The sequence below is a fragment of the Scardinius erythrophthalmus genome, assembly GCF_964197995.2.
Source record: "Scardinius erythrophthalmus genome assembly, chromosome: 23".
NCBI lineage: Eukaryota > Metazoa > Chordata > Actinopteri > Cypriniformes > Leuciscidae > Scardinius > Scardinius erythrophthalmus.
This window is the reverse complement of record NC_138243.1, coordinates 19,911,154-19,932,250: the sequence shown is the minus strand read 5'-3', so window position 1 is coordinate 19,932,250 and position 21,097 is coordinate 19,911,154. Positions and strand designations below refer to the sequence as shown.

General features: G+C 36.4%; 1 protein-coding gene across 6 annotated transcripts in view; it reads right to left on the bottom strand.

Annotated features, from left to right (window-relative positions):
* Positions 1 to 21,097, bottom strand: part of ntm (neurotrimin) — a gene marked incomplete at its 5' end in the record, with an annotated part of 338,748 nt that overhangs the window by 37,270 nt on the left and 280,381 nt on the right. For all 6 annotated transcript variants that reach the window (XM_081354266.1, XM_081354267.1, XM_081354269.1 and 3 more), the window contains one exon: positions 2,276 to 2,508. In XM_081354266.1, the coding sequence (XP_081210392.1) occupies positions 2,276 to 2,508 (233 nt within the window). The remainder of the gene's footprint in view (positions 1 to 2,275; positions 2,509 to 21,097) is intronic.

The window sequence follows — 21,097 nt, the reverse complement described above, 5'->3', positions numbered from 1 at the left end:
GTTCTGCACTGTTTGTGCTTCGGACATTAATTATAGCTCAAAGTATGTGGGTTTGTGAGAATAGGTGTGCTATTACTTCTACAAGTTCTGTAAAAAATACAAACCACAGACTGAAGGAGCGAACTGAGCCATATGTAGTAGTAACTTTCTGAATTTTACATTTTAAGTCTATGCAACAGTGATGCCTGCCTCAGCAAACACCACTATTACAATTTTCATAGACGTGAAAGATATTTCTTGCAGCTCTTCCCCAATTCCTGCCCATTCTTTGATCTAACGTTCAGTTTAATTGATAATGTCTTGAGAGGTCTTCTCCACTGACGCAAGTATGAACTCATCTAACCCAATGTACAGCTCTTCCTTTATAGATCAAAGACTCTCTCAGAACCATGTGTCAGTGAGGCTAATTACAACAAACAAAGATTTAACCGCAGCTTATCAACTAACACAAATCCAGGTCTGAACCATTAGCCATAAGTTAATAACTGGACCTCTTTGAAACAATTCTGGGTTATTGCTTCTCATTGGTCTATGGTGCTTTCCCTCAACTTGCTTGCCTTTCAGGACAAAAACTACATCACACTGCATTGTTGCAATTAAAAGGGAAAACTTTAAATAAACCACTAGTATGGTGACTATATACGTTAAATAGATGTTTTTGCCCACAGGTCAACTTTGTGTAGCATCATTTTGCAGGAAACTTTGAAAATGGGACTTTTGGAATTAATTATAACAGTTTTTTTAACAATTTATTTAGAAGTGTTTAATTGAATTTACTTGTGCATAAAACAAGTAGGCTATGACTAAGGTTTCACGTGTTAAGTAAAAATTAATAGCTTTTTTTCATATTCAAAATAATTTTGTCCAAAAATTTTATGGGAAAAATATTAGATAACATTAAAACATACCAAAGAGGGTTAAGATTTGTGAACAAAGCCTGATGGGTAAACATAGTCAAAAGCTAATTTTGTCATGTAGAATGACTGAACATTTATTTTTAACAAATTATTTTGATACATCATGTTGGTTAGGAGCCACCATTACTATGAGTTTGCCAAATACAACATATTTTGTTGGCCTTATCATTCATTCAACGGAGAATTAGTGTTGGAATAAACATTTAACTACCAAAAAAGACTATCACAAATTCCCACAACATTACTCAATGAGTTTTGCATTGAAAGCTGGAATTCTGCAGTGGTGAGCTGCTGTGCTCTAAATCTCTAGCCAGTGTACAGTACCTCCAGTCGGCACTGTTATGACTTACTGCATCACTGCACAGGAATGACACTGCCATCAATCATATTAACACTGGACCCACAAATCAGGAGCAAAAAATGCACCCCCAAGGTTTTACACAATCAGCATTAATTACATAATTATCCACTTCATTAAAATACCCAATATCGTTACTGGAGTTCAAGGTGTTTCTAACCGATACTGAAAAAGGGCCTCCAGAAATGATATTATACCAAACATACAGACTATGTGCACACATTCAGGCACAAGCATATTAAAGAGATAATTCACCTAAAAATGAAAATTCATCATTTACTCACCCCTTCATGGTCAGTACGAAACTTGTATGACTTTGTTTCACTTGAAATACAAAATAAATATAGCAGATATTGCAGAAAGCTGCTTGTTTTGAAAGTGGCTTCTTTGTGTGCTGTGCTTCATACATACTGTACATTGCTAAACTATTGACAATAGGGCAATGGGCGTGCTTGTGAAATTTTTCTAATGTGAAAATGTGATCGTTACTTAATAATAGGAAACATAAAAGTGGTTATTTATACAACTTTATATATTGCATGTCTTCTGAAGTCATACGATGGCTTAATATTATGTAAAGACTAACATTTAAGTAGTTATTTTGCAGAAAATCTGTTTAACATTTGAAAGTTCAGTTCAATTATGATGCAACAGGACACAGCACATCAGGTTTGACATCCAAGATTTGAAACATTATTGGTTCTTGTAAGACTAGAAATACAGCTCACAAGTCAAATGGACTACTTTTGTCACTTTTATGGTCCTTTTTGTCATTTTAGAGCTTCACTGCTCCAATCCCCATTATAGAAAACGGCACTCTGGATATTCTGCAATATTTTTTTCATTCAGAATGATGATAGAAACTCATACAGTTTTTACAACGACGCAAGCGTGAGTAAATGATGACAGTATTTCAATTTTGGATGAAGTGCTCCTTTACAAAAGCGTATAAAAGCATTCACCCTTAGTGCTCTACACCGTGACACATCAGAAAACTCACCTTGAACGATGATGTGCACGGAAGTGGTTCTGGGTCTGCTGCTAGTCTGCACCGCGCAGATGTATTGGCCCTCGTCTGTCAAGTCCACATCCTCTATCTTGATGGTGAACTCATCCTGGTTCAGAGTAACCAAACTCACCCGGGGGTCCACAGACCACTTATCCTCTCCGGCGTACAGTATACTTGATCTGTTCAGCCACGCTGTGTGTGTCACAAAGTCCCCTTGTGAGCAACTACAAAAAGAAGAGAGAGAACCAAAGAGAATACTTAACCCTTAGCATTAGCATGTGCGCTACGAGCAAAGTTCCCCACTGAATTATTACCGGTGTATCCCTTTGTTACTAAAGCACTGGGATTCATCATTTAAATTCAAATATTCATTAGCATTCATTCAAATAGTCCCCCTGGTACTGTACGTCGGAAGACTGCATCTGTTTCGGAAGCGAGTGTGAATGTATTCCCTAGATATTAAGCAAGGAAGAACAACATGGTTAGACATCGATCAAACCCTCCTGAAGATTGGGTTTATTAAATTCAGTGACCCCCAGATAATATTTAAAGCTAAACTGGCTGGGAGGGGGGAACAGCCTCTTAGTGCTTTTGACTTAAAGACAATGCCATCTCTCTTTATTACGGATACAATGGAATTAGATGCTAATTACTTACAGGCCTTCCTTAAATGAGGACATGCTGTGTCTAATTACAGCTATGCCTAACAGTTAGCAGCAGAGGCCAAAAAGGGCCTCTTCATATACTGTAGGGCTATTAAAATCAAAAGCAATCATGCGCTTAATTGATTACTTGCCTGATTAACCATTCAATAAAACGCAGGGACAATTTTCATGCAATCTTTGTTTTATCTCTGGTAGCATCACAGCCCAAAAATCTTTGGCACACACTCGAATATTAGGCGTTCGATGCTCATTAAAGCCCATTATGGTTATAATGCTTGCGCGCTCATCTTAGTCGATTCAGTGAGAGGCACAGAGCTGAACTACTTTAGCTTTTAGAGGGCAAAATCCAAAGCACCAGGGACAGATGTGGTAAATGTGCTTCTTTGTGTCTTTTTTTTTCTCCCTAGGCAGGCGGGCAGAAGTACTGGGGTACAAGCAAAGGCGTTCGTTTTCACGGGAGTGGAAACTGCGGCACTGGCCTCTACCTCGTCTTATAATAGACTAAATGAGAACGCTGGAGATCAGTGGAAAGATCAAGCCTTTTCCCTGTGGACGGGTTCATAATACACTGCAGGGCATCCTACACAGAAATATTAAAGTCGCCCGTCTCCAATCTGTCTTCCCCTTGCTCTTCTCTATAAGGTGGCAATGTGTGCAGCAAAAACCAAACTGCCAAAAATAAAATAAAACAAAATAAAAATAAACATATCTAATTCTACAGAAAAAAATGAGATTTTAAACAACATTACAAAGTGTCAACACAACTTATTAGTGTGTGTGTGTTCATATATGTATACAGTATATCTTCATTATTATTTTTTTCAAAGTGTTAATGGGTCAAGCTGCCTTTTTTGAGAAAAAATATTTGAGGATCTGTGGCATCAAAAAGTTTTAAAAAACTCTGGTTCAATAAAAATCTCCCTAGGTGAATGCAAGAGAAGCAAGTAAGAGGCGAGCCACCCATAATAGGAGGAGGAGACGCGTCGGCTGGCATATAAAGCACACGGCTGCCAAACAGGGTAACAAAGCACACTCAAGGGCATTCAAAGTTGGCTGGAATAATAGAAAAAAATGCAAAGCAAAAGCAGCTGTTGCACCGGTAATTGAACAAAAACCCCCGATGAAACACAGTTTATGGGATCAAAGAGCAAAGCTCTCACACATTCGTCATGTAGACATGGATGATATGGTAAATAATACCGGAAACAAGAGCATTGCTGTTCAAATAGCCTTTCGCTGCACATGGCTGGTGTGCTTTCATGTACACACAGATGACTCTGCACTTATGCAATAATGTATGTTTAAGGGAACTGTTCACCCAAAGACGAAAGATTTGCCATTAATATTTACTCAAAATCAAATCGGAATGACTTTCTTTGTTCAGTGTGGAACACAATAGGTGAATTTTTGTTGAATATCCAAATTTTCTTGTCAATATAATAGAAACCAAGTAGAGTACTAAGGCTGTCAAGGTTCAAAAAGGACAAGCTTTATATTCCAAGTCTTCTGAAGCCTTTTGAAAGTTTTGTGTGGCAGACAGAAAATTAATTTATCTAATCTATTCACTGAAAAGATTAGACAAATCAGAACAATCACGAACATACCAAAAAGAACTAGGAAGAATTTAATTAAACAATGATACAATTTTTGTAAAAAAAAAGAAATTACACTTTGACCGGTATCACTTTATTTTAATGTGTCTTTGTTACACGTTACATGTACTTTAGCAATAAATAGAAACTAGGCATAATTACATGCAACTAACCCTAAACCAAACCCTAATCCTACCCTAACCCTATAGTTAGTTAATTACAATTACTTAGTACTTCAATGTATAATTACACTGTAACGGGGACACAGTATCCCTTTGACCTATTCATCACACAAAGCTATTATATGACAGAAGACTTACAGTTTGAGGCTGTTTCCACTATAGACGCAATAAAGCGACCACTACAAATCTATTTGTTTCTCAAAAACAGCATCACTGATTATAATGTGTTCTATTTGCTTTTGCCTCATCACTCACATCTGGTGTAGACACTGTGTTAAAACAAAGTCATTTTAATTTTGGGGTGGACTATCCCTTTAAGTACGTGCACTGTAGGGACTGCACATTGTTAGTTCAGCTATCATATTAAAATATTATTTACAGCATCACCATAAAATGCTGTGCATTATAATAACAGCCTCTTGGTAAGACACTGAGGGTGAATCCAATGCAATCAGTCTTAATCTTGAGTAGTCAGAACCTTCTGGAAACCTGTAGTGCAGCATCTCCGGCCACTAGAGCATGTCTGAGCTGCATGTTCATGGCGCCACACTGAATCAGCACAATGCAACAAATACATAAATTAAAAATAACTCCGCCTTATATTCCCTTATCAGAGAAGAGCAGACAGCAAACCATTTTAATCCAAATAAAGTGTCTACCCTTTCAGTGCAATGAAAAGCATCCAAGGGCGGGGAAAATTAAGCATGCGGAATAAACAAGCATGGTCCTCGTCCATTTTTTTTGCCTTGACACCGAAATGCATGCGCTCTGGGATAATATAAGCTTTTTTTTGCATCATCATGGGATGTTCGACTATTCTCATGCTAGTACAGATTACAAAGCGTTAATTTTTAATGCAATGTCATCATGTTATTGCTAAATGTTTTTTTTTTAGTTAGTTTAGAATTACTTTGGGTATTCATTCTCAGTGCACGTTGCAATCGAGTCACAGATCCAACTCTATTTCAGCTAGCAGTGCATCAAGCATATCCCACTGTACTTGTGGAGGGCAAAAATATATCGAGTATCAGACCAAGTGCGGTTTTGAAAATAAATCTTACCGCAGCCCCCTCTGGCTACCTTGTGACATGAACAAGAGAGGGCATTCATTATTAATTTACTTTGGAGAAAGGGATTGATTTGGCATCGAAGTATATAGAGGAAAAAAAGCTATAATATATAACACTGGATTACCTCCAAATAACATTACTGTCAGGGAGTTAGAGTTCAGTCAAGATAGAACATTGCTGCTACCTGGACGGTAAGGATGTATTGATTTTCGTCTGAAACACACACACCGTTAGGGCAACATAGCATGTGAGGCAGGGGGTTGAATACACTGTCAACACAGACAGATGGAACAACTTGATTGGTTTCATGTTTTCTCAAGAACAGTGCTGGATGTACAAATTTTACTCCCAAGGGTCTTGAGGGTCTGCACGCTCGCTCTCTCGCTTTAATTTACGATTTTAAGAGCTGACTCATTCCTCTTTCTCTCCCATAAGTGATACTGAGAGTGATTGAGTTATTTTCATTCATTTTTAAGTCTTTAAGTGCACAAAGTGCTAATCAATTATTTCATTAAGAGATTTTAAAAGCACTGAAATTTACAACTTCACAGCGCTGAAATATAATGGCGAAGAAACTCTTCAAAGTTTAAAGGGACAAGAGGTGCTAAAACGTGAGTACTTTGCTATGTTGAACTCATGGCTGAAATAGAGCTTTGGTTCACAGACTGACTTGCGCCATAAGGCATTAATTTGCTCACTTAAACCACACATCTCGACATCACATGGTGAGGGTTTGCGTTACTATGGAAATCTCTCAGCCTCTTGGCTACCACGTGAGGTGAACAAACTTCACAGACCACTTTCCCATGTTATGCTTTCATCAAAACCTATATTTAATCCACTGAATAGTAATTTTAATTAAAAGTTAAACACAACACAAGAGACATTTCAGTACACTTCAGTGCTTAAAGGATCATTTGAAGAACACTTATTTTTCGTTCCAAATTTCATCTTTTGAAATCAAACAGATTGATGTACTGTGTAAAAACACTATGCCTACCATTATACATGTAGGTTCGCATAGACCTCTGAAGCATCCTAATGTTAGGAGAGTGTTTAGTATGATCTTTTGTACAGTTCATATGGCACATTCAGCACTGTTCATTTTGTGAAATATAACTCAAATGTGTAAAAACTGCTATTAAAGTATAGGGCAGAGGTAATTACATTTGACCTGACAGCAAATCGCAACCTGTAACAAATTGTTGTCATTCATTTCACAACAAAGTTTACATAAATGTCTTAAAGTCCCCTGTAATCAGTCATTTAATCCTTTAAAACTCATCTTTGATTATCAAAATGACATATTTGAACGTTTTTTCCTTGAAATAGTTTGAATGTAACTCTACACCCTTGCCTCATTTAGTATAAACGGTTCTATGAATATGCAAATTAGCTCTGCCTCCACTCACTCACACCAGGTTAGAGATCCACTCGTTGATGATCACACGGTTGACGTGATTGGTTACATGGTAGTTTGTGACGTCAGAAACACCAGCAATTTCAAACTGCGTTTTTGAGGAGAAAATACTCAGCAATGGTGTTGACTTGTGAATTTGCACATGGTTGGTCTTAGAGCACATTAAAAACACCACATAGACATATAGCCTAAACAACAACATTAAAAACTGGATTTTCAACTAATCTTTAAAACTAATCTTTGATCACTAAAATTACATATTTAAAAGTTTTTTTCCCTATGAAAATAATTTCTTCATGCCTTAAAAATAGCTTGAATGTAACTCTACACCCTTGCTTCATTTAGTAAACAGAATTAATATCCAAATTAATCTCCGCCTTCACTCAATTGCAGCAGCTCAAACTACCTGATCCACTTGGTCAACTGTAGTACACACTACACAATGGCATACTGGTTTAATTCAGCCTTTTATTTTTGAACCAGAAACTGATTCAGAAGAAGAAGAAGAGGAAGATCGAATTATACAGGTTCATCTACAATTCGATGTATCAGAATGGTAACGCGTTTTAGGTATCACTATACAACGTCAGACACATAACTGTAATGGAAATGAGTCAGACATCTGCCTTCTAAAAATCAGCATCCATCAGTGGAGAAAGGCATATAGTTCATCATAACATCGTAATATACATCATATACATAATATACATAATTCACTCAGCTAAACCTACATGATTTTTCATATCAACAGAACAATACACCGGGATAACCTGGCTTCTCTTGAGATTACCCTGCTTTGCAGCATAGTTACTTATATGGTAAAAACCGCTCCGCACATTGACAAGATTGGTTACAAAATCTTTGTGACAGAGAACAAGGGCAATATCAAACGGAGAAAGAGAGAGATAGAATATTTTTTATAAATTGCATAAATAGAAATTAAATATACTCTCTAATGTTTCCAGATTTACTATATATAGTATGTATATACATATGTATATGTATGTATAATGTATTTAGTATGTATCTTTAACATTATAAGTATCTGGAATGAAGTAGCAGTTGGATTATGAGCCAGAATCCTGTTCTAGTTAAAATAAGATTAATATAAACATATCTGTGTAAAGTATTCATCTGGGTACGAGTCCCAGTTTTAAAATCCAGTCCGTCTCAGAAGGCACGGTGAGATGAGCACTATCTGTGTACTTCTGCTCTCTCTGGGCTTTGAAATAGGTATTGGAAGAACTGTTAAGGGAACAGGAATCCTTTTCCATCTCTCTAGGCTGGGTGAAAAAAAACAATTGACATTGTCAGGACTCACTGGTTTCTTTTTGCTGTGACCATTTGCTGTGCAAACACACAAACAATTTCTATCTTGTTGTCTGTGCTTTTGTCCTTCTCTGTCTCTCATTCTCACTCACAATGTGATGAAAGAAATATGAGAGGCTACACTATTTGATGTGATGTTCTGCATCACTCCATAAGATTGTGCACTCATGATACTCAGATTGCAGTGATGGTAGTCAGGCTGAACCAAGATGAGCAGAGCAAATTACCACTCTTCTGGTCTGTCTAACACAAGGCCAAACCACCCGAGGCATCCTACCAGCACTGCTGTTACTCACATACTCCTAGACATCCGTAAATAGTTGCAGATGAGGTTGAATTAGAAACACACAGATCTAAATACATGGTAAACAAATTGGTTGGCGCTCACTGTTAATGCTCACATAGTATAGTACTGCATAGTACATAGAATTGCATAGTATTCATTTATCATATAATCAAAGAATAAAGTATATTACACACAAACATACATATATATCAAAAGTCAAAGATGAAAAGTGAAGGACACAGACAGACATTTTGTAAAAAAATAAAAAATAAAAATAATAATTATATATATATATATATATATATATATATATATATATATATATATATACACATTTTAAAGTTAAATTCATCAATTTAGTGCACTTTGACAGTTCAAAATGAAGAGCTCCAACCCAAGTTCAGTGTGCAAAATGAACAAAGAAATCTGTGATTTGACTTGTATCTGAACTTTAATAAAGTGGACTCAAACCTCTTTTTAGCTGTGGTATAGTGTATTGGTCTACATTACATATTATTCCTATGATAGTAAGAACCATATATTGTAAAACAAATGCACTGAAAAATAAATTAAACTTTCATCATTATTTTTGTCCTAATTTCTATCCATGCAAGAGATAAACCCATGAACTTTTATTTTGACGGAATCTGCAGTCGAGCGAGATTTTGGCGGAAAACAAGTTTACAAACGCTTTTCATTACAAATCCAGTGAAATGCTGTAATCGTCAACTGTGCAAAATGTGAAAATAATGTGTAACTGCATTACCAAATGCACGCACATGCACTGATAGAGTTCATTGCATTCATTCACAGTGAACTGAGATATGGAGCTGATCGCGTGAGCGAAGTGCCTACTACTCATTGCTCGTGCAAACAGACAGTCTTTTGATAAGGACATAAAGCTGTATCATGTGTGATCAAAGCTGTACCCCGCCTGTGAAACCCCGGTTAAAGTCGCAGAAACTAATTATTGAGTAAAAGAGCGTCAAAGTAGTCATAGCCACAAAATTTACAAAAATAGGTAATGTGTGTTTATTGCTGTAAAGGATAGATTATACCGAGGGTTTTGAGATGCAATACTCAAATTTTCATTTATAACATGATAAATACTGAAATGAATGATTTTATTGACACTATGTTATACTTTTTATACTTTTGCGCAAAAAAAAGGAAAAAAATGGACGTGGGCTTTCGAAACATTGATTTCAATCGTCTCCATGTTCATTTCGGTGCAACAACACCTGCTGATTCTTATATAATTCAGTTCAGGAACTTCTTTTCTACCATAAGAAAGAGTAAACAGACCTTAATATAAATCCGTGCGAGCGGCAATCACATTAAAGCTCCAGTATGCGACTTTGGTATTTGACCACAAGAGGGCGCAGTTTCAACAATAACAAAGGCGAAGCTTGATGACGCTATGAAGGAGGTGACGATGGGAGATGTCGTTTTTTTTAATGCGTTTTGACCATCTAGTGATATATCTACATGGAATTAATGAATCATGATCACGGATGAGGTAATTTATTCGTTTTTGTATTACCTGTATGTCTGATCGTATTATTTTATTTCATCATAATTAATGAACTGCAAGGAACGTGAAATGTTATGCTATATTATCTGCAACATACAGCTATTTGTCAAATGATTTGTTTGGTTAATGTTGTGCAGTTTTACGTTTTTATGGTTAATGCCGTGTTCAAACCAATATCTAAAAGTAAATTTGAACGAACATTTGCAAGTAATGACTAAATATATTTTTTTAACATCATATCCGATTGTATTTAATTGTACTGCCATAAGCTCGGTCACCACACGTGATAAAAAGCCTTACCAAAGTACAAAGAGCAATATAACTTTGTTTATAAGTGCTATTATTGACAGTTGCATGTCTTACCTGTCTATCAATACACTCGCGAGAGAGTCTCTGTCAAGTCCAAGATTGACGCGCAGCTCTCTCCATCTCGAAAACGCCTGCCGATATTTATCTGGGTTTTATTCCTCCGTTTGTCACACAGTCCGTGACTCCGCGTGTATCCGAATATGGACGCTTTCGTTTTGTTGGCACTTCCATACTCGCCAAAGAGTTCGTGATCCATAACAGCTATAACCATACAGTCTATGGCTATAACGCTATAACCACCACTTCCGCATTTGACCATGCGATATTCCGGTGTGGTGGGTCATATTTTTTATTTTATTCTTTTTTTATTCTTTGTCAGACGTCTTTATTGTTTATTGTGATGAGAAAAAAAACCTCAATAAAGTTGTTGTAAAAAAAAAAAAAAAAATCCCGTGTGGTGGAATATCCTATCACATGGTCCACACCGGAAAAAAGGGATATTGCGTCACTGAGGAGCGACATTTCTTTTCCGGGACGGCCAGTTATTTAAAATCGGAATTTCTCTGAAATAAAAAATCTTTGGAGACTTTTGAGATATTGTAAGTACACAACTGGAGGAAATATATCACACTGTGCAAGTTATTTTTGGAAATTTTATTACAAAATTCCTACATATTGGAGCTTTAACTTTAGTTAGGGCAAAGAAAAATGCGACATAAGTCGGGTTCAGATGTCTGTGGAGATTGTTTTGTGTCATCGCCAATATTTTAAGAATAGCTTATTTGTTTTGTAGCTCAATATTCTACCAATAATAATAATAATCTTATTTTAAGGAGTGTCAATATAATTCGTTTGCTGGATAGTGATGCGTCGTGTTGATGATCTGACATGGCGGCACCGAAGCATGAGTTGAATAGTTGCGTAAAATAGTTGATTGCTTAAACAGCTTGTTTGATATTAATCTCGGTGGAATTACCCCAAATTATGATAGAACCGGTTTTATAGCAGATTATTTTCTGGTGGATGATGGTGATGATGAACAGGACACATTCTTGGACGAAACTGACGAGGAATTTGACGGCAAGTTTTTGTCATTTTTTTAATGCTAAATGTATAGCCTACAGTAAATGTATACTGTCAGTGTTCAGCCAATGTAATGCTAACACAGAATTCATCATGTGATGCAAAAATAGTGGATGTAAATGTTTATTACAGATTTGTTGATTGGGATTGAATCAGTTTAAATTAAGTGTATGACATGTTTGATTACTCTCCGAATTGAAGTCTGCTTACCATAGCGCCTGTTTCTTGTCCCTCTGCCCTCCCCTCAATTAATCAGATCCAGTCTGACTAAACTGAAAAACTGATATTTTCATATAAAACGCTTTATTATTCACTTTAAATGTGGAATTAGCCCCCCACCCCATTCTTGCATGTTATACCTTCATGTTTTTAGGTCTCTGGCTTTGAATTGAAAAATGGCTCCTTGCTTTTTCAGGCAGTGACCAACATGATGATGAGGATGAGCCAGTTTTGGTGATTGAACCCCAAGCTAGTCTGGTGAATCTGAAGAAGGAACACCAACAAGAAGAATTTGCTTCTAATGCTGGAAGTCAAGATGTGGAACAAAAAAAAAATTGTTTCTCTTGCAACTGCAAGTATGTATTTTGTGAATAGAATCCATGAGATTATCAAATATTTTGCATACGTTTTGCATTTTAAAACGTGTACAAAGTTTGAGACTGACCTGTTAAAGGGAAAGTTCACCCAAAAATGATTTACTCATGTTATTTGTTATTTTGTTATAATATTGTTATTTTCCTCATGTTATTCTAAACATGTATACGTTTCTTTCTTCTGTTTAACACAATATATATATATATATATAAATAACATTTTTTTTTTTTTTTAATGTTGGTAACCAGACAGTTGGCGGCACCCATTGACTTCCATAGTATATTTTTCCTACAATGGAAGTCAATGGGTGCCGTCAACTGTCTGGTTCTCAACATTTAAAAAACATTTTGTGTTCAGCAGAAGAAAAAAACTCATACAGGTTTGGAACAAGGGTGAGGGTGAGTAAATGATGACAGAATTTTTATTTTTGGGTGAACTATCCCTTGAATTTTTTTTTTTTACACAGTGGCCCAGTTAGAGAATGAGATTTTATACCGAAATGTTATATGTTACTTAATTGATGTATTAATGAATTTGTTTTCACTGATATTTCATTTTACTTATAAAGTTATACAAATCATTCCACTGAATTGACTTGGTAATTGTTGCAACAATCAAACACTTGTGGTACCCTCTTTCGTTTCAATGTTTTTATGCTTTTAGCTTTTTGACATGCGCATCATAATAAATAGGCCTGTTTTACAAAACTTTAAGAATTTTCCCTTAAATGTGTTATATATCACTGAAAATGGGAGAATATATGCAGGATACATATGCAGGACAATTATGGATCAAATGTGTTGCAGGTTTAAAAATAATTTGTCAAAAACATGATTTTCTGATCCTGAAATTCAGCAAATCTTTGACAAAGCCTTACTCAATCAATAAAGATATCAAGGTTATATTTTCACAGAATGTTCTTTACATTATGTAGGATGATTTTATGTAGAAAACAGTGAATCAAAAAAATGACTTTCAAAGGCAGGGTCACATATATCTGTGGCGATCAATGTTGATTGTGGCAGGCCGCCAAAAATAAATTGATGTATGAGAAACACTGAAGGGTATAGTATTGCTGGCCAGGACTAGGGATGGGTATCGTTAAGGTTTTAACGATATTACTACTCTTACCGATACTCCTTATCGATCCGGTACTTTAACGGTATTTTTATCTGTTCTTTTTGTTAAATAAAAAAAAAATAAAAAAAAAATATTTAGAACATAATTAATATTGCTTTATATTTTGAAATGTAAAATAAATATCTATAACAAAAGAAAAAGCAATGCTTTAACAAAATAAATTAAACATGTATGTTATGCAGAAGGGTGCAGGCTTTTGTGTTTTATATACAGAGGACATAGGACATCAAAAACAAAGTACAAACACATGGTCAAACAAAAAGAAGTATACAATAAAACAAATATACAAATTATATACCCAGTGCTTTAATTTGCTAAAATGTCTACTGACATTACTGTTCAGGATTAATATGGGCTAAAAATACATCCAATAAAATCAGATGTAAAATAACACTGCATAGTTTATCATAGATAGATTAAAGCTTATAAAAGACAAAATTATTCATTCAAGAGCTGCGACTGATTTTCTCTTTGCCTTTTGTTGTTTGATTCACATTAAAGGAGCAATCGTCAGCAGGTTTATTAGACTGCTGCCTCTTTAAGACCAAATGCAGATTTAATCATTATTACGCATCATATTTTCTCCCAACTATTAACGCCCATTTAAGACATAAACTGTATTTAAGTGAATAAACTGTTTAAGTGAATCTCCAATTTTGACATATTTGATCGTTTAGATGCGCACACGAAGCCCAAAGTATACGTTGCTTGTCTCGTTGCGGTGTGTTTCGGAGCGCGCGCCAGATTTGGAACAGTGTCTATTGCGTCAATTTTGGTACTTTTAATAGCCTTTTATTATCAAACGCGTCCCGCAGTTTAGCAACAGTATAGATACATTTTACAACAATCACCGATCGTGCAGATTCTGACGTTACGTTTGGGTTTTAGGGAGAAATGACAGCGCACCGCTGTGAAGGGAAGGAAGTTGCGCTAGACAGAATGCGGCTTTAGTTTTTAATGGTTATACCTCAAATATCTTCTTTTTTATAATCATTGGAAGCCAAAATCTAAATCCAAAATAAAATTAGTTTAATATCAAAGATCAAAAGTGTAACCATTTGAATGTTTAGTTCTGTCCTCATCGTCACTCATTAAGCAGGGCTGTTGTGTTGTGTGCGCCGTGGCTCCGCATGAAAGATCGCTCTCTCTCTCACACACACACACTCTCTCTCTCTCTTTAGCAAAAATGCATCACAGAAAAATGGTTCAATATTATTATATATAGAAGTGGCTGGCGAGAGTAAATTTGCAAGATAATAATTTATTAATAGCAATAATAAATAGCACGTGTACTTTCTTAATTTCTCCAGTAACGACAGCAGAACCAATAACGTCCGAGCTTATCGATCCAGCGGCCTTTCATAATTCAGCACCGGGGTCCGTTTAATATCGGGTTTCGGTACCCATCCCTAGCCTGGACTAGGGCTGGACGGTTTTGGCTAAAATCATAATCACAATTAATCAAACAAGTTACCTCGATTACGATTATTAAACGATTATTTAAAAAAAAAATTCCTATGTCACTGGCAAGGCTTATACTGTAAATACGTTCACGGTTATTTTTTCTAATGAAAGAGTTAGAGATGTCCCGATACCACTTTTTCACTTCCGATACGATACCGATGCCGCAGCTTTGGCTATTTGCCAATACCGATATCAATCCGATATCTTTATTTTATTCTTGAACTAATACTACTAATAATATGGAAGCACTTTGCTCAATTAGCCACATAAAAACATCTCACTCAAATGGAGAACAAATACTTCTCCAGTATATAGTCGACAACAACAGCTGATAATGAAAGACTGCCAGCCTTTATTCTAAAGGCCTTGAGATATGTTTGGTAACCTGAATGAATTTAAAATTAATTTGCTATATTTCAGATCAATATATTTGTTTCCTTAAAATTTAAATTAACTTTAACTTCTCATCTGAATTATAAATAATTTATTTCTGTATAAAACAATACTACCATTAAAAACACATTAGATTTTATTTTTTAATCAATGTAGAATGTGTTACTTAAAAATAAAAAAGATTAGTGCTCTGTTTTAGGACAAGAAATGAAAACCAATGCAATATGATGAAAGTCCAAAAGATGAGATCATTTTTGCTTTTTGATAATTTGATTAAAAAAAAATGTACACAGTGTGTGTGTGTGATTTTGTTTGGGTGACAGTTGTAGGTTTCAGTTTGACAAGAGTTTACAGTTTGACAAAAGCACAATGTTTTACAAAAATATAAGTAGGATAGGCTAAACACTTTGCAGTTTTAATGATGTCCTGTATGAACAAATTGACGTTGATGTTATAATGACGAATGATGTTTTTTATGTTTCCACTGTTAGATCGCGCCCGTGCCTCTCTCTCTCTCCGACACACACACAGCATTGCAATCTTGACATCGCAGTAGGGCTGCATCTAACGATTATTTTTGTTGTCGATTAATCTATCGATTATTTCTTCGATTAGTCGACTAATCTAACGATTATTTTTTCCGATTAATCTAATGATTATTTTTGGGATTAGTTGATTTATCCATTGGCAAACTTTCCAATAAATAAGTACAACAATATATCAGCTGTATTTTGAAGAGGGTAGTGCATCTGTATATTATTTTAACATGAAATCTATGAATGATGACAAAAAAAATGTATTTCAGAAAGGGTATTTGTCATTTTATTATGAAATATGCGAACAGGAAGCATTTTAAACTTTATTTTTAACTAATGATACTATTTCATAAAATGTAAGATACAGTCACAGGCCTATTTAGGAAATGTGTTTACTATAGTCTGTTATTAATTACCGTAGTGGGAGTATGATTTACTCAATTAACTTGTCCATTAACTTGTCCGAAAATGCACTTGTGTTTATCTGCAAAAAGGTTCACATACACTAGATTGCAGCCTAGGCTACTGTTAATGTAAATATAACGTTAGTCGTTTGTTTTTAAAGTCCACATTAGAGACCTGCACGGGAAGGATTTCTCCCTTAATAATTCCTAAAAAGCTGACATCTCAGTTCATCGCGATCTCACAAATCTCTGTTATTATAAATTAAACTGGGTGCACAATGAATCTTTCATAATATCTACACTTTGTTTGCTATAATCAATGATTTGCCAGTATGCAGAATTCAGCACTGAACAAAAAGTCCATTTTGAGCGGTGAGGGGATTCTATTTAATGCATCTGATTAGCGTTCAAGAAACCAACACATTTGTCTGTGATTGGCTAGCATTGTTCAACGCTGCAAACAAGTTATAAATAGATATAGACTCTGGCCTGTAAATCGTTTCTATTTTGTTTTAGTTGTTCTTGTTGCTTTTGTGCAACAGATGAATGACAATTTATTCGTTTTTAGATGTTCAATTTTGCGGGAGTCCCGCAAATCGTTTTATTCTCCCGCAACCAGCACACACACGAGTGCATTACCGCCCGCGCCCGCACTCAGCCATCAGATCTATGTTCCCACGCCGCACTCTGTTGCGTTAGGTCCCGCGGTAGTGCAGGTCTCACACCTTTCTGTTCGGCCGTAGTTTAAAGTATTCCCATACTTTGGATGATTGTGGTCTGTCATTTTCACCATGAGCGGGAGCAGAAGCCGCCATAACTCGATATTTAAACGTAAATAATGAATGTGACGTGTCGACGCATTTCATGTGTGTCGACGTATTTTCATAGTCGACGTAATCGATGACGTCGACGCGTCGTTGCGGCCCTACATCGCAGCCTGTTCATTATGCTGCGTTCACACCAGACGCGAATAGAGCGTCAAATTCGCGTCTAGTTCTACGCTTAAAACATTTTGAATCCATAGGACGAATAGGACGCGCGTAAGCGAGCGTTTGAAGCGAAATAGACGCGCGTTCAGGGACGGGCCGGAGTCACGTGACTACACACGCGGTAATATGTTTTAAGGGGAAAGTTAACATACAGTGGGCGGAAATATTAATAGGATTGATATTGACTTGGTCAATTGACTTGGTAAAATTACGTCGGTTATAGGCTCTGAATTTCGGTTTCGATTACTTTTCGATTAATCATCCAGCCCTAGCCTGGACATATTAAAAAAAATAATAATAAAATTACTTAGATGTTTCTTTGATTAACACTAATTGACGATTAAACTGCAACACTCTTTTCCTCAATTAACACTTATTGAGGAGTGTTGCAGTTTAATCAACTTTGAGCAACAGACATAAACATAAAAACAATACCCTGTGGCACAAGAACAAAATGACTCCGGTCCTCCCTGAACCTCAACAAGCTGCAACACCTGTTCATACCAAACAAACTAGCAATTGTGCTCTAATTGCATCTTCAAAAAGCATGACTGTCACCTTGTTACAGTCCAAGGCACGAACCAAAATTAGAAACAAGCGAAACTACAACTGCGCAATTAATGAACAATTAAATAATCGTTTGGATTTGGTAACAACAAAGTGTGACCAGTCCGCTGTGTGTTCACACTGATCTGAAGTTGGCGAACCTCTGTGGCAAGTGGTGCAGGGGGATTACAGCTTAGCTGAAAATCACCTTGTCTTTTGGAGTGGTGTCACGCAAATGAAGGTGCCCTTTGCAAATAATACCCATTAGAATTTCAAAGTCATTGAGTCTCGACTGGAAAGGGTGAAGGAGTGCTGGATTCACCCTCTCTCCCTCTTGGTACCAGTCTTGCTCTAGTGAACCAGGGAATATATGACAATTAACATTCAGCTCATTTCATGCCTAAAAGAGTTTTTTTTTTTTTTTTTTTTCAGGTGACATACCTCTTACTTTTGTTGTCAATATGTGTGCAAGTGTTTTTACACTGAACATCCAAATCATAAACTCATATTTCTTATACCAGAAGTGGTAAAAGCACAAAAGTGAGCATATTATATTATTTCTTGTTACAACAGATTAAAGGGGGGGTGAAATGCTATTTCATGCATACTGAGTTTTTTACACTGTTAAAGAGTTGGATTCCCATGCTAAACATGGAAAAAGTAAAAAAAAATAAGTTGTACGTTTGATGGAGTATTTCTGTACCAAAAATACTCCTTCCGTTTTGTCACAAGTTTCGGAAAGTTTTTTTCGAGTATGGGCATGTGTGACGTCAGATGGGGCGGAATTTCCTTATACGGTCTTAAGGGCTCTTCTCCCGGAAGGGCGCGCGCGCACCCGTAGACCACCAAAGCAAGAGAGCGAAAGCAGTACCTCAGTGCTGTGCTCGCTGCAGTCACAGGACTTTGTTTGTTCCCTGCATTTCGACGATGATTGTTTTATAAACAAGACCCAGTTCGACGCCGGATTTAGCAGTCCCAACGATAAAGGTTCACGGTTGTGCGTTGGAACCGCAGGTGGTGAGTAAAACTCATAGACAAACTGCTTCAAATGTCTGTGTGTTGTAAGCTATCGACGCGTTAGCACCGCCCACACGGCACGCCTCCAGCCACTCGTTTTTTTCCGGAATGACTCGGTACAGCCTATCTTTCTTTTATAAATATAATAAAACGAAAGACTTTTTGGAGATACGAAGGATGCAATAATACTCTATAGGTACTCAAGATTAACACGAGTGTAAGATATTTGTAATTTGTAGTGATTACAATTTAGCTCAAAGGAATTATTAATTAATTTATAGGGAATTCAAAAGAGTCACTTATTACAACCGAGCAAATGACTCGTTCGCGGTTCATTTGAACTGGCTGCAATTATCAACTCTGCAACGGATATAAATATCCGAACTATAGTGAAACACTATATAGTTAGCAAGGTAACTTAGATCAGAAGTTTAAGACATTAAATTTGTAAGCACAATAACACAAGTAATATTTCTCTTTAAAATACAAACAAGACTTTATTGATTATTCTAACACATACAACTAATATCTAACACAGACACACACATTCATACGCGTTGCAGAAAGAAAGAGAGTAAGGAAAGATTAAGTTTTAAGAGTGAGTTTAAGAGTGAGATGATGTAATCCCAAGTTTCTATGCACTTATAAAACACAACCTGAATGAACCATCAATCATTAGTTTAACCCTTTTATCGTTTCCTAGGTTATTAAATCAGTATCAAATACACCAGTTCAGTTTAAGAGTCTGGAGGCAGTACTTGCTTGTCTTTGCTTTTGGGGATTCCCTTTTGTTGGGTGTAAAGGGTTTTCCCGGTCCGTTCGTTGGCTGGTCTCCGCGTGCCTGATGTCTGGGTCACGTGGTCAGTCACGTGGCGTGCTGGCGGAATGAAAGTCTTTGTTTGAAGCTGGCTTTGCAGAAGAAACGTGGCTCGAAATCTTGTCGCAAAACTTAACTTAGAACCGAGACTCACAACGGAAAAGAAAGGAAACTAAGAAAAGAAAGGAAATTGAGAAGAGTAGATGATGGCTTGAATGAAGCTGTTTAACCCATGTTCTTCAGATCTTGATTTGGGTTATTTCGTCTGCGCGTTTTACATGGTTACTTGTCTGTCTTAGATCTTCATCTCCCGCTGCATTTTTGGTTCTGCACTGAAAACTCTAAACTTTGTTCTGGTGTTAAGATTTTAAACTCAAATGTCCGCCCAGCCTCCTGGATCAGTTCTAACCAATTAGACACTGTCTTTGTTTAGGAGGTGGCGTTCTCTTCACTTCTTATCATAAATCAAGCTTATCTGTGCTCTCCTTACTCTCTAAGCTCTAGCAAAGAGTACAGAGGCCACAGCTAAGACATTATTACTATTATAAGAATCCGAAACATTTTCCACAGATTTCAATCAAGCCATCCTTTGAATTAAGAACATATGATAATATCGATATGAAACACAACACATTTTCATTCAAAAATCTAACAATTATAACAATTACATGAATTGTATGGCATCTAAGCATATCAGATACACCCATCTATTGTAGGAACAATATAGAATCATGTCGTTGCATGATGCTTGATCTATAAGTCCATTGAAAATTGTTCTTGAATGATTTTATTTATGTTATAGGTAAAATCTCAGCTCTGTGGTTTGAAACGATTTTACACCCTGAGGTCTATCAGAGGTCCTTACGGAGGGGGTAGTCTGGAATGTTGTGGGCTCGAGCAGCTTCTGCTGTTATCTTGATCGGGCTGAATTGTGCTATCTCTGAGCCAATCATTCTTTTCCAAGCTATCTTACATTAACCAGTTCTTTCTTTAGTTAGGCTCATCTTCTTTGAAGCTTGCATGGCCATAAAGTTCTTAGCTGGGGGTTTTCGTTGGTCAACGGAGACTGGCTGGCTGGAGCCTTCTTTTATGGCTCTGGGGTTGGTGATTTGGTGTCTGGAATGTTCAGTTCTGTGAGAAATTATGTTTGAACAATTCACCTGGAAGATTCATTTGTGTTTGTTTCGCACTCAATCCTACACGAGATTGACTGAAACTGAGTGTTTCACCCCCCATTTAACAAACAAGAAGCACTTCACATTTTACACAATATTGTGATTACTTAGAGTGTGTTCACCCTTGCTCTGTTAGTGTGGTTCATTTGAATAAGTGTGTACGCTGCCATCCGAACCCTGCTGAAAAGCCGAGACAGCTAAAAAGATGGGTCCTCGGTCCACTTCCAAACGAACTCTGGTGCGGTTTGATTGAAATATCAATGTAAAA